General features: G+C 38.7%; 1 protein-coding gene across 1 annotated transcript in view; it reads right to left on the bottom strand.

The window, feature by feature from the left end:
* The window catches only part of ENPP2 (ectonucleotide pyrophosphatase/phosphodiesterase 2), a 71,125-nt gene that overhangs the window by 13,548 nt on the left and 42,265 nt on the right, over positions 1 to 15,312 (bottom strand). Inside the window, 6 exon segments of the mRNA XM_063173155.1 lie at positions 257 to 344; positions 459 to 546; positions 2,507 to 2,634; positions 3,451 to 3,482; positions 7,061 to 7,186; positions 8,511 to 8,622. Coding sequence (XP_063029225.1) covers positions 257 to 344; positions 459 to 546; positions 2,507 to 2,634; positions 3,451 to 3,482; positions 7,061 to 7,186; positions 8,511 to 8,622 — 574 coding nt within the window.

Here is a 15,312-nt window from a genome sequence, read left to right as displayed (position 1 = left end):
AGATGTGGACACCACACATTGCAGAGGTGTCCATTTGATCTCTGTCAAGCTGCAAACATCAAAACTACAGTAACCCCCTTTACTGACAAGCCAGCTCCAGAGCAAACTGAGACCCCTGAGAAGGGCCTTCAGCCCTCCTGGCAAGTGCTTAGGAAAAGGGGACTAGGAAAAAAAAGGGCATAAGCTCACGGGTGCCTACATGATGGCCTATTAATATAAGTTGCTGCTTTTGCAATTTCTCAAGCAGGCAGCTTACCACACATGACGTTGTAAAGTTCAATGTTTTCAAAAGGAGGCACTTTGGTCTTGTACTTGAAGGTAGGGCCATAACCTATAAAGACAGTCTTAAACAAAGGAAAAAAAAAAGAATATGAGAGAAGAGCATAAAATTTATGGGGTTTTCACTAAATATTTACATTTCAGAGACCTTCAATGACTCTCCCAAACATTGCTCTTACCTGCATGCTGTTTATCTTGTTGTCATAGCCATGGTCTCCATGAAAGAAACATTTTCCTGTTGGTTTCTTGTAAACATCCATGGCTTTCCTAAATTGAAAAAGTATTAGAAATTTTCATCAAAGGTGGCTGACCTGACAATATTCTTCTGGGCAGGAAGGCTAAGGTTACAGGGCAATGCATTGTAATAATTTATCTTTCATGAGTAGCAGTAGTAGGGACTTGTAGACTTATAAAGCATCCCCAGGGTTTCTCCCTCTACTCCCGCTCTAAGAAACAACTCTTATTATTGATAAAACGTCAGTATCTATTATTTTCTCAGATTTTCTCATATCACATAATCTCCTGCAGACTGGAGGTGCTGGACCTCCAGTCCAACAGAGACTGCTCAGAAAGCACTTCTGTGATGTTACAATGCTGCAAATGTCATACAATGATATAAACTGCTTTCACCTGTTTGCCTTCAGTCCAATAAACAAAAATGGGTAGCAGAAAAAAGCAGAAAAAAGAAAGATCTTCATGAAGACAAATAGCTGGGATAGTAAGTCCTACACCACAGGAATGCTAATTATCAGCTTGTTATTGAGATGGGTTTTTTTACAAAATATATGGGAAAATAAGTACCGTGTCACAGGAATTATAATCACCAGCTTATTCCAGAGTATTTCTATACAGTTTTATAGGACCACGTGCAGACAATATATGCAGAGGACCACATTATCCCACAAATTAATTTCTTAATCTGCAATAAAATAATGCTCGAAGTTTGATTTTGGCCGTATAAATTACTAGAGTTGCAGCAATTAGGGCTGTAACTACCACTTTCCTGTAACTACCAATTACAGTTGCACTAATAAATGAATTACTGGTGAATGAGATCTCTGAAAATTAATAAATAAGCCAAAGAAAGACTGATGTAATTAATAAGAAATTACTAAATATAAATCAACCTGGGCAGTCTCATCCATTCCAGTACAATTCTTAACTCTTAAGCTTTTATAGACCTAAAATTCAGAGTGTGACTCTTTGAAATATACACAACTCCAACCACGGGGCAGCCTGCCAGCAGCCAGCAGAGTTAGCAAGAAAGCAAATGAGGTTTCTCATTCACTGCTTCGGCAGAGTGATCCTTGCATAATTCACGGAAAGATAAGCACAGATGTCAAAAGGCACTTACAACACACTGTGTGTTTGCCTGGCAGCTATATGGGCAAAAAATCCTACCATAATTTAAAGCTCATAACAGTCTACCATTAGCCAAAAGCTGTGTCATCTTCCAAGAAGCACTGAGTCAGATTCATGCAAAAAGAGCCCACCATTCTCATACTGTGACACGCAACACGTGGCAAAGCATATTCAAATAGAAAGCTGTGCACCACCCATAAACAAAGGCTACTCCTCTCCTGTTCTCTCTATATGTGTATGTGCCAACTGGTTTTTCCTCATTCAATTTTTAGGTAACTAATAAACACCGCCCATATTCTATAACCAAAAATTCAGAGTCATGAGGCTAAGAGCAACCCAAACCAGAGTTTGTGCCAGAGCTAAACCATCCTGGCTTTCTGTGGATTTGTTTTTATATGCAATACACTGCCAGCACAGCACTTTGATGGCCACTCTGTGACATCCTTACACATGTTCTCAGACATTCACCCACTCCGCCATTATCTCCATTTTCTTTCCATTCACCTACTGCATCCACTCAAACTCTTGTTCCCTAACATTCCTTCACCACATAAGCCTACCCCTTCCTCCCATATTCCCTGCTTCCCTGTTGGACTAAGCTTGCACCTCATTAGAAAAATTTATCAGCTTCCACATTTGAGCTAATCAGTCAAAGCCACCAAGCTGCTTGAACAAATCAGTCTGGGTTTCTACTTTTTACGCATCAACTGCTTTTCTCACACTTAAAAATATTTTGTGTTCTCAAAACTCCTCCTTCTCACAGGGCAGGGGAGCAGGATGCTGTCAAGACAGAGCAATCCTAAGTGTCCCATTTCCTCAGGAGAAAAGACAGGAGCTCAGGATGGCAGCAAACGCAAGGGTTTACCTTGCCACATGCCATTTGCGATCCACCAGTAAATGGACATCCTCAATTCTTCGGTTGTTAGCATAGTGCAAGCGTTTAGGCAGGTGCTGTTTCAGGTAAGGTTTGAAGTGCTGGTCAGGCTTTCTACACTGAAAAATAAATGGTTACAAATAGCACGCTGTCAGCTAGTTGAAGATGCACACAAAAGCTTTGACTACAGAAATCAAGCTGTTAAGGTCATCACTGATGGTATCTGGAAAACAAAGTGTACACCGAGAGTATTTAGTCCAGTCATTTCTGCGCAGTATTTACATGCAGCCAAGGCCCAGGGAGCCATTCAAATATATATTTGGAAAGTTTGATTCTCGTGACAGTCTTTATAAAACTATCAAACAAAATATTACATATACTTAATTCACAGATGAATAATTTTATCAGAACTGGACCGAAGTTTAAGTTACAGCGGAAACCTGAATGCTCAAAAATACACCTCATCTGCAGATATATTCAAAGCCATCTGGTTACAAAACTTGGGGGATTTTGTTTTGTTTTTTTAATTTTAATTTTAAACATTTTTCTTCCATTAATGGCAAGGTTAGAGTTGAAGGCTATCAAAAGCACTTTTTCAGCATCTTCAAAGTGCTAGTAAAATGCTTACCCTAAAAGATTACTTTCCAATTCTGAAGCAATGAATAAATAGAGTCAATTCAGGCAGTAAAGACAGTCCAGGATATTCTGTCTCTGTACTGCCCAAAAAGGTTATAAAAGCTACTAGAGCAGCAAACAGTGGAAAACATGACTAACATTAACCTGTGCTCATGAAGAGCAGCATTTAACATTCTTTATTTTTAATGAAGTTGGTTGATTTTTCTGTCAAAGAGTGAGAAAAGAAAACTGAATAATACCACAAATCAAGAAGTGAACAGTGAAGTACAGATAGATACCTCCCTGTCCTAAATACTTACTGTAAGGTTGGCAACAATCATTTTAGGATCATCTGTAAACAAAGGTAAAAAAAAAATAGACAAGATTAAAAATTTCCAAAAGAAAACACAAGGTTTACATAAGCATACTTCCTAATACTTCCATGACCTTTACTAAAAGTGCTTTCTATTTATCATAGAATCACAGAATGATTTGGGTTGGAAAAGACCTTAAAGATCAAGTCCAACCTTTAATCCATCACTGTCAAGACTATCACTAAACCACATTCACAAGTGCTCCATCTTTCAAACACCTCCAGGGATTGTGACTCCACCACTTCCCTGGGTGGCCTATTCCAGAGCTTGACCATCTTTTTCATAAAGAAATTTTTCCTAATATCCAATCTGAACCTCCCCTGGTGCAGCTTGAGGACTTTTCCTCTTGTCCTGTCTTTTGTTACCTGGGGGAAGACACTGACCCCCACCTGGCTACAGCCTCCTTTCAGGGAGCTGTAGAGAGTGACAAGGTCCCCCCTGAGCCTCCTTTTCTTGAGGAGACAAACACTCCCAGCTCGCTCACCTGTTCCTCTCAGACTTGTGCTCCAGACCCTTCCCCAGCTCCGTTGCCCTTCTCTGGACAAACTCCACCCCCTCAGTGTCCTTTTTTGAGTGAGGGGCCCAAACATGAACCCAAGATTTGAGGTGTGGCCTTACCAGAGAAAAATACAATTACAGGACCAGTATAGTCACTGGCCGCACTGTTTCTGATCCAGGCCAGGATGCCATTGGCCTTCTTGGCCACCTGGGCACACCCTGGCTCATGTTCAGTCACTGCTGACCAGCACCCCCAGGTCCTTTCCCAAGGGCAGCTTTCCAGCCACTGTTCCCAGCCTGTAGGACTGCATGGGACCCAGAACTTGTGACCCAAGTGCAGGACCCAGCACTTGGCCTTGTTGAATCTCACACCACTGGCCTTGGGCCGCTGATCCAGCCTGTCCAGATCCCTCTGCAGAGCCCTCCTACCCTCCAGCAGATGAACACTCATGCCCAGCTTGGTGTTGTCTGCAAACTGATTCAGGGTGTCCTTAAATCCTCTAATTCAGATCATCAATAAAGATATTAAACACAACTGGCCCTGATACTGAGCCCTGGGGAACACTGGGCCCAGCATCTAGAGAGGTTTTTACCCACTGAAGGGTGCACCTGTCCAAGTCACAGTTTCTCCAAGAGAATGATGTAGGAGACAATATCAAAGACTCTACAAAACTCCAGGTAAACATTATCCACAGAAGCAGGTCACCTTGCCATAGGAGACCATTTGGTCAAGCAGGACCTGACTTTCCTAAACCCATGCTGGATGGGCTTGATCCCCTGGCTGTCCTGTATGTGATGTGTGAGGGCTTGCTGGCATGGACTTGCTTAGGTAGTGCTCTCACTGTTTTATAATCAGGGCCTTAGATAATACTCATTTTGTTTTCTGCAAACACATACTTTCAAAACTTTTGTCTGTTTTAATTTACTTTAAAATAAAAAATTATCCCCAAACACAATGACTTTCCTTCAAAAAATTTTGAAAGCATACTTGAATGCAACAATGCACTCTGTTAGAAGGAGTAAGATAAATATGTAGCATTTTTTGGTCACTTTTAACATTTGACCAGTTTCACAGGCTACTGCTGAGAAAGTGAAAAGCAACAGTAAAATATTCTGGATTTGGTTTTGAGCTATTAAAGGGACATGCAAGAGGTAGAAAGCTCAAAATCCAGTAACAGTCCATACTAACTGTGCTCTTCTGGGGGGTGGGGGAAACATTTTTCAGTTATGAGGGGGAAAATAGGCTAAAATAACATTTTGGGAAGTGAAAATCTCTTGTTCAAATACTATTGTTTTGGTTGCTTAAGGCATGATCTTGGTAAGCTTGAAAGGGGCTCTATTGCATCTCAAAATACAAGCTGCAGGCTTTTGCATTGCAAAGGTGTGTTTGCAGTACTGAGACAGTATTATGGAACAATAAAGAATAAAGAATGTGGTAATTTGTCATTTTAGGAGCTAAATCCCAGTTCTAAAGGTAGGAAACATGCTTCTTTGTTCTACATTCAAACATTCAAACTGCTGATTTATAAGCAATTGCAAATATTCAAACTAGGAAGCTGCACACAGAGGCCAAAAGAGGAAAATATTATTGTGGGAAAACCAGTGTTATGACTCAGAGGTCACACAGACAAGCTGATCTTTTCGAAACATATTGCCATTCGTTCTCCAAGGAAAACTTATTTTTCTCAGCAATTTGGAAAGACAAGGATTGACAGATCTTAAAAAAAAAAAAAACTTCTCAGAACTGAAATCTGAAATTTGTTCTCAGTAGACTGTGTAGTGTAGGAATTCAGTCTCATGCTAGTCTACAAAATTTGAATAACACATGCACTATTTTCAACAAATATTTACACACTCATCATATATTCTTTGAGCATAAATACCCAAATACTGATTTGTGTATGCATTTATTTTGCTATAACCCTTTTTTTACCTGGCAAAAAATTTATAACAAAAAAAAAAGGAAAAAAAACCAGTATTACGGATGTTTTACCACATTCTTAAGATTTTTGCTATTATTCTGGAAGTATTTAATCTTCAAAGATGGATCTTTCTATGAAATTTGTCCTCACCCAGAGCACATTTGAACTGTTGTGAGAGAAAATCTGGCTATCCCAGATGTCAGATCTTCCCCTCTATCAAATTGTCACTCTTGGAAACATATGGTGCAAAAACATATGGTGCAAAAATCACAGGTACTTATGGGTTATTTATGAGTTACACAGTTTGCACGGTAGCTTAAACTGCCGGCAAAGCCAGGTTTGCCCTTGTATGCTGAACCAGAGCAGTCAGGGTGCTGGCACAAAGCCCTGTCCTGGTACTGCTGCCCTGGAGGCAAAAGGAGGGCAGTTGGTCTGAAATGCTTGAAATTACAGAATTAATTTCACCAGAGGACTCCTGCCTGAGCCCTGAGCCTATTGTCAAAGATGAGTTAATCTCAAACACTAAGTCAGGGTAAACTTCTAAAAGCATGGTTCAAAATAACAATAAGTTTTACTGACAACATTGGCCCTGGATGCATGTGCTAATCTTCCTTATATCCTTCAACATCTCCAGTCTGTTGCTGTTTAGAAACCCACATGATTCTCATCTAGGCCAAAAGTATGATAAAACTACTGAATTCAAAATTAACAAGTCACTTATTTCCTATTATCTCATAAAATGTACCAGATGCTTTTCTTTTTTCACATCCAAGCTGTGCAGTGCTGAGATCACCCAAATGCAGCTTTAGTTGGAGGAAAAAAGGAGGAGAAAAGTGCATGAATAAATTTACAATGACACATAAACTGGCATGTGAAACTGGCTTGGAGCTCCCATTCCTCCATGATATAAAAGAGTCGTGTTTAACCCAAAACTTTTAAGCACTCCCCAGAACAGTTCTACCACTGCAGGGTCTGTGAAGTACAAACTGGAAAGGGAGCGAGCAGCTTCTTCAGTGGGATTCCCTCTGAACTTCCTGCCAACACCCTGCAAATTTATACCCTGTGGACAGCATCATTTCAAGGAAGGAATAGAGTCTAGTTCTCAGGATATAAAGGGTACAATTAAACTAACTTACACTTTAAGTTATTGCTAGACCTAGGGCGAATTCGCCCTAAAGATCCAGGCAGCAAAATTATATCATCCACATTAGTCAGATAGTTGCTTAAAAATTCAGTTCTTTCACAAGTTGTGTCTTCCATCCCTGCAGAAAGGAAATGCAAAATTAATCCACCCTGAAAATAAACACATTTTCCAAAACAGCAAAAAAAGGAGATCCCAAACACCCTATGTATTATTTCCTTCTGGATGACCTCTTTACAGCCATCTAATTCCAGCATAATACACTGGTGGGACTCCAGCTAGGAGTGCCTATGCAAGAGAAATACCAGCCTAGGCATTGTAGGAACAGTCACCACATACAACATGTGTGCACTGACTCAACTCCAAACTCAGCTCATGGAAAAATCAAAGTCTGTTTCTAGTTTAATGTTCTGCTTTGGGGATTATTTCTTTTTAAACAAATGATTTTAAGAGGAATAGCACACAAAAGGTATTGTCTGTTGGTGGTCTGCTCTAAGGCAGCCGCAGATAAACAATTTTCTCTTGCAGATATTTGTGGTGGGGAGGAATGTACTGCCAGCCACAGGAGGTTCTCAGCACAGAACTGCTACCCCTGGAAATCCTTCCTGCCCCTTACCCTCCTCTATCCACATCCAGAAATGAGGCATATGCCATTTTATTGTTGATATAGCAGTTCATGTGAGACTGCCAAGAATAAAGACCTAAAAAGAAGAGGACCTTTGGTGGCATCACTAAAAAAAGTTATGCAAACCCAGGTTTTCCTTTAAAACTTTCTTTTTGTCTTTGCTAATATTTACTATTTCATATATTGCAAAGTTCATTCTAATGTTTGAAGGAATAAGACCAACCAAATAGTATCTGTGCTTTTAGGTGATGACATCTGACCATGAAATATCTTTTTACCTCCTTCCTCCATTATTTTGATTACTTTTCCATCTAAGTGAGGCACAGTCTTATATTCCACAGATATAAGAAAGTATTCCAGTCTTTCTTCTAATAGGATAATTTGATCTACTAATTGCCATGGAAGTACCCCAATCTAAAGTCCTATTCTTCTCATGTACAGGAGAACAAGGCTATTAAATTTTTCATTCCATAAAAACTGACAAGAAGATTACTCTAGGCAAATTATAGCCCTCCAATACATGCATAAGGAGCTACACTTGGATGTGATATCAGAAACACCAAGATCTGAAAAGCTCTGAGTAAAGAAGTAAATACCCAGATCACTGTTATGAAAGAAAAGTGTCTCTTGATGACAATTACCAGGTGAGCCGAGTGGCCCATTTACACCAACTGGCTTTTTTGGGGAGACTTAAACTACCAGAAAAAAATATCAGCACAAAAATATCTTAAATGGAACTTTGATTTAGGTTACCTATTATATTTACAGCTACATTGCTCAAGCATTTATCTTCTCATAAATATTATGGTTTAAAATTTACCATGATCACCAACAAATATGACATTGACACATCGATGTAGTTTCAATTGTTTCAGTCCATCCATTAGTTGTCCTACTGTCTTGTCAATCTCTCTCAGGGGATTCACCATCATCTGTATAAATATTCAGAAGGAAAAAAAATTAATTGTTATTGCATTCAACTTCTACAAATGGGGGTCCTTTGGCAAAACTCTGATGGGAAAATCATCCAGGTCAAGAGGCAAAGCCTTGGCTGAGCTGTTACTCCTACAATTATTGTACCATTTCCTTTGTATATCCACACCATGATTGTATTGTAAGAAAGCCTTGCTGAGATGCTGACAAGACAGCAAAGGGTCTTTATGGCTGATCCTAGGCCTCCCATGAACATGTGTACAGTTGGTAAAACAATGTGTAAATAGCAGAAAAACACTTTGGGGCGACTTTGGGGGTTCAGTTCGTTTCTTGCAGATAGAAAGCAGTGCTTTTAAAAGAAAACAGGACTTCATGTGAATGGTTTAGACAAAAAATGAGCGTGAAATGAAGCTTTAGACTTGGGATTCACATGCCAAGGCACTTAATGAAGTTCACTTCAAAGGACATCTGATACCAGGATGACATGGTGCATGTCACTTGAGTAGCACATGGGGCTCAGAGTGAGTGTTCTTCAGCTTCAAAGCCAAGAGTTTCCAACAGCTCAAATGACAGTTCTGGCAAAATTGTCAGCAGGCCCCAGAGGACAGATACTGAACTGTGATTTCTTCATTAAAGTTTCTTTTATATATTAAAAAAAAAAAAAAAAAAAAAAACAACAACAACAAAAAGAGAAACAAAACAAACAAACAAAAAAAAACCCAACCCAAAGCCCCCCAAAAACCTGAAAAAGGCAAGACATAGGACTATGTTTTCAGCCTTAAGAAAATGAAACATTTTTTGCCACATGACACAGAGAGGGGAAAAGTAAGATTTTAGGCAGAAGACTCATTTTGTTTTGATTTTGAGAATAAAGCATTTGTTGTCACTATATGGCAACTTCTTCCTCACTTGTCTGTTTGATTTGGCTGGTTCAAATATTCACAATAAAAAAAAAACCTTCCAATGACAAAGAGGATGATAGAATCTGGATGAGAAAAAAATAGATTTCAGCAGAATTCTCTAAAATAAACACCATGTTAGTGTGACCCAGAAAGAGATGGTTCAGAAATTCTCCCTCTGCCTGAATCATTAAGGGAGAGATGTCAAATGAGTCTGCTAGGTTACGAGACAGGAAATGTCAACTCCCATGTGGCACTATAAATACAGAGAAGGGACTTACAGGAGAAGGAATCACGGTGGGGAACAGGAGGAACAATTTCTGCAACATATGGAAGAGGTTTAGACAAGGGGTGAAATTTTGAAATAATTTAATTCAGGAAAGCCTAAATAGTCATTAAAGTTAAAACTTTGAAACCTTCAAGTTCAAAAAAAAAAAAATTTCTGTTTCAGCATTCTTCCATTCTTCCACTCTCCAATACAAGGAGTTTCTTCTACAAATGAAAATTCCATTTTTATGCAAGTCTATTTATATTGTGTCAATCATATAAGGAAATACAACTTTTACTCAGAATCCAAAATGTACTCAAGGAAGCTGGAAATCCAGACAGATTTCCCAGTAATGTCTTCCTTTGTCAGCAAGCTTGAGTCTTCTTTTCAAAATTAATAATGATGATAAACAGCACCAATAATTCAAAGATTTCAAGTAATAGTTCTGTTTAGCTACCCTCTTCAGCAATCTGATCTCCTCTTACAGCTCCTCCCAGATGCAGATTTCAAAGATTTACTGGCTAAGAAAACTGCTGCATAAACCTTTCTTCACCTATTATCAAGACTTTGGAAGACTGTACAGAACCATTTTATCTTTAAAGATACATGGATTTCTAGGATGGTGCTACAATAAAGAGTTTTGTAGCATTGTGAAAGTGCTAGGTGTGGTACCTGAAATATAAAAAATCCAGCTGGATTCTCTCACAGGTTTTCCCATTGAGAATGTCTGATTAGAAGGAAGAAAGAAAGAAAGAATCTTACTTTAAATATTTTTAATAATTGATAGGATCCATTCCATAGGGCATTTCATTGCTTTCAAACAGCATCAAAAGATTAACTTGCAAATATGATGGCAACTACTACATAACAGTAGGGAGTTTTTTTCTGAAATAATGGCATCAAATTTTCACAGCTGACTTTTAAGAAAAAGTTCTTTAGGGGTAAGTTTGGATGACCTTTTCATTCAGAGAAAGAAAGGCAAAAAAAGAGCAACACATGTTCACGTCACTAGGAATATCATTTCTACACTATTTCATGTCAGAAGGGTATCACTTGGAATGGCAAATTAGGGAGTAATAGCAACATCATCCATAGTAGTTATTCTCCTCTCAAATAAACCTTAAAATGTTAAAAGTTCTCTGGAAAAATTCCTGGGGTTCTATATGTGGGGGGTTTTTTTGCATGTCCCTGTCTGTCATGATTTTACACTTAAATAATGTGTCTCAAAATAACTCTTTAAAGCTGAATTGTGCAACAAGTCAAAAAACATTCCCACAAAAATCTCTTGAGAAGAATGTTTATAGCCTCTTGTAGGATGCTGTGGAGTGTAAAGGCTTTTGTTTCTAGCTTAAAGGAGAAATATGTAGATTGTTAGTGCCAGGTGGATAAAGACTGTACACTAAGAAATACTCTTTTCATCCACTTGCACTTTTTCCTAATAAAGCAATTTCTACTTGATGTTTTCCTTGTGAAAACAGACTTACACACCACCTCTTGCAAATGCACCATTTAGAAATCCTGCAAGAAAAATTCCTTACCCTCCAAAGTTACAAAATGACTTCAAAATATGTATTTTTAAAACAAATGTTCTTTTCCTTTCATATTTTATTAGTCATATTTTCAGGATATTTCCACAACCATGATGTTGCGGAAACATAACTAGACACAAAACCTCAAGTAATCACCATGCTCCCATGAGCTGGGAGTTAGGGAGGCTACAACATATTGCAGAACTCGTAACAGTTCAGAAAGTTTAGCAGCAGTGGTAGTGTCTTCCCAGATTTTTCTGACATTGCCTCCAGCTGATGGCTTTTCTCACTCATATTTTAAAAAATAAAGATTATAAAGATAACTTTCCCTAATGCAAACACTCTGAAACAAGATAAACACAGCTCCCAGAAGGCTTGGTCTGGTTTGGCTGCTCTCCTTTGGGTCCTTCAGTAAATTTATAAAAGTTTTGGCTGCAAAATCCCAACCTGAAGCATGGAGAGAACTCCCAAATTGAAAAAAATAAAGACAGCTTAGTGCCTAAAAAGTGGCACTTCCATCATAAATTTTTGGAACTTACTTTCTTCCGACGAGTTTCCGTAGAATACTGATCCACTCTATGTACTTTTCTTCTTTTCTTTGGAGCTGCAACTGGTCTTTCCTGTCTCCTCTTAGGAGGAAGCTTTCTCTTAGGTCTCTTAGGCGGAGTAAGAGGGGAGCCATAACTACTCTCCTGTACTGGCAGGGAGAGATGTCTGGACTCAGAAAAAAAGCCTGTCTCAACTCACATCAGATAGTAAAGCTACCTGTGCCAGATAATCCTGAAACATAAATGCTATGGCCTTATCAAATGTTTAGGCTTTTGGACAATTTAGGATCTACCCCTTTTTAAGGAGGAATTCACCAAATTGTACTGAAAGCAGAACAGCAGTTACAAGAGCAGACAGCATAAAAGCAAATTAAATTGATGTTTCTAAAGAGAGGTGGGGCTTCTGTATTTGAAAAGACATAGTTATATAGGGGGTATTAGTTATCAAATATTAATCCATTAATATTACTGAGATTTAAGTTAATTTCAATTACAGCAAAATTCACTGCACACAACTTAATGAGTGTCCAGGGTTGAGTACTGATGGAAATGCAACATTTCATTTGAACAACAGTTCAGGTGTGAGTATTAGAGGCTGTCCAATCTCAGTGACTTCTGCAAGGTTTACCACACCAATGTTTTGAGTGAATTAGTGAAATCAAGTCCTCTCATCCATAGCACTAGCAGGTACCACTACTGAATGCCATGCCCTGCACCTCACTGAAATCACCAGAACCCCATTTGCCACTATTTGGGATCTGCAGATCAGAGCTACACAGGTGAGACTCGATTAACATGGAGCTTCAAATTAGCTGGGTGGGGCACATTAGTGGCAGTGCATGAGAAACCTGTGCTGCTACCTCCCTTATTACCAGCTTTATGGGCATTTTGAGAATTTAATTTCCTAGCTGTTTCAGAGTGGCATCTGATTGGGTAATGGTATTATTCCTAAATGCACAATTACCTAGGATAGACTTATGGAAGGAAAAAAAAAGTAGAAGGAAAAAAACCTTAAAATCTAGCTAAAATAAATTACTCTCCCTTTAATCAACTTGCTTGTAATTTCAAACTGTCCCACTCTTGCTGACTGTCACACAACTTGCAGGCTCTTGGCACTGCTCGAGATGGTGTGAGAAGAGCTGACAGTGACACCTACCAGGAGATAAACCACAATCTGCAATGGAGCACGCTGAGTGGGCTGGGGAGAGTGGCATTTATCATGCTATTTAAGTTCTATGTACTTAGGCAGCTTCTCCCAGTTGTTGAGTTACAGAGCTCCATGAACAGGGAAGGGGGAAGAAGGGGATGTTACCATCTGCCATGCTGTTTCAGTGCTTCCAACGCAAGCAGCTGGAAAGGAGATTCTAGTCCAGTCTCATTCGTCTTTCTCCAGAAAGGCATTTTAATAAAGCAGCACCAGAGTTTTCTGTTTCTAAAACGCTTCAAGCTTTGTGCAGTCCTGATGAGAGGAGTGGCAGGGAAAGGAAGGACTCTCATTTCACTGTCTCTGAATTGGCTCAGACAGAGCTCCACAATGCCAGAAACACACGAGTGCAGGAGACCGCAGTCTGAACACTGAGGTGACTGTCTCAAGACAGCATGTTAGAGGAGCAGCAGAAATGGCTTAGCACTGCCAGATTTTGATGGATTTCAGAGCTCTTATGGTAGTATATTTCTAGAATATTTTATGTAAAAAAAGTTAGCTAGGAAAAAAATAAAAAAAGCCAAGTTCTTATTAACCAGCCAATTCTTAGTCTTGCTTGAGAAGAGTCAGAACAGAGTTATGGAGGAGGGAACTGAATCCCTCCCCCCTTACAGAAGGAAACTGTAACATCACAAGGGTAACCAGCCAGCCAAAGCTTTGCTTCTTGACCTGGATGGACCAACCTACCAGAGTTCAACTGCAGAAGCAGAGAGGGAAAGAAAAAAAAAAGGCAGAAGTAAATCAAAAGCAAGCATATTATTTTATAACTCCCACAACTGTTCCTGAAAACATAACAGAACCCACTGAAATACCCCCTAAAATGTTTTTAAAGAAAAAAACCCCATAAAATGCTCCCACCCCAAAGCAAAAAAACCCAAACAAAACAAAAAAAAAACCCCACCAAACCTCAAAACCTAGACAACCAACTCATTTACACTGAAATTCATGTTAGTGGATATGCAAAGTTACACTTGTGGAGACTAGTTATAATATCAATTCCATTTATATAAAAAACACTGGCAATTCACCAATAAATTTTAAGTGTATCTAAGTCCCTTTGCTTCTTGCTTTAAGACACTCTGAACATAGGCTGCTGTGCATGTGCTGGGAAGATCTAAGAGCCATCTGGATGCCATTAAACCTCTAAGATTTAAATTTATTTAAAATAAATTTGGAACATTATTTGGTATAATAAGCTCAAATAAAAATTCCCTTTATTCTAATAAAGATTTGGAGGTTTACAAGGTAAATAACTATCCCTCAAACTACTAATTGCAGTAAGAAAAATCAGCATGAAATGTTCACTCTTTAAAAGAAGAAATAAGAAACCCATTGTAAATATAACACAGAGTTGTTACAAGCTTGTTTTCAAACTTTATTGTTTGGTTGATCTGCCTTTGCATGAAGAAAAAAATCATCAGTAATACTCCAAATGTCTAACTGCTGCCAGTCATGTACAAGGAAAAAATTATTTCACAGGGAAGTCATGCTCTTGGTATCAAGGAATTGGCTAGAGGGGATCCTTTTGAGGACTGTCTTCCAGATGATGTAAATTTCATCGCTTCTAAATACTGAAACCAGTGTTAAGAGAAACAATATAAAATGCTTCCTCTAGCTCTTCCATCCCGAAACCAGGCCCCTAGCAAAGCTTAGCATCTGTGTACTTACACAGCTGTATTCATTTACTTAAGTTTCCATTCACAAAGTCTGGTCCACTGTTTGAACTGCAAACCCATACATGTTCTTCTGCTAACTCATCTGTTCTCAATTTGCTAAATATCAATTTCATGGTCTTCTTGCGTTTAATACAAATGACATGAAACTATCTATTTGCAAAACTTTCATAAGCTATTAATTCACACTTATCAAGAGCTGAAGCTTTGCCTTGCAATTAGAGATCAATCTTCAGATAACGATCCACAAGAGCCCTCCTACAGCGAAGAGCCTTTGGCGGCTTTTTGCTTTTATAATGACTTTTCCTATTTTGAACACTTTGCTACACTTCACTTTTTAGACTCATAATTAACCTGAAACTAGATTGCCACACTGGATGCTAAGCAGATTTGTTAAACACCACCAATTGAAAGAACATGTACGATGCCATCATCTTAATATTCCCCTTTTAAGTCCATGGACAAAGCTCCATCATTCTGTTCAGAAGGAAGTGGCTGTATCCAGATAAATAAAATTAAAGTTTTCAATCATAAGGCACATATATAGTAATTGTAACATTTCACTAAG

The sequence above is a fragment of the Melospiza melodia genome, chromosome 1 (assembly GCF_035770615.1).
Source record: "Melospiza melodia melodia isolate bMelMel2 chromosome 1, bMelMel2.pri, whole genome shotgun sequence".
Lineage (NCBI taxonomy): Eukaryota > Metazoa > Chordata > Aves > Passeriformes > Passerellidae > Melospiza > Melospiza melodia.
The sequence above is the reverse complement of the archived record's forward strand: the minus strand, read 5'-3'. Positions and strand labels throughout refer to the sequence as shown.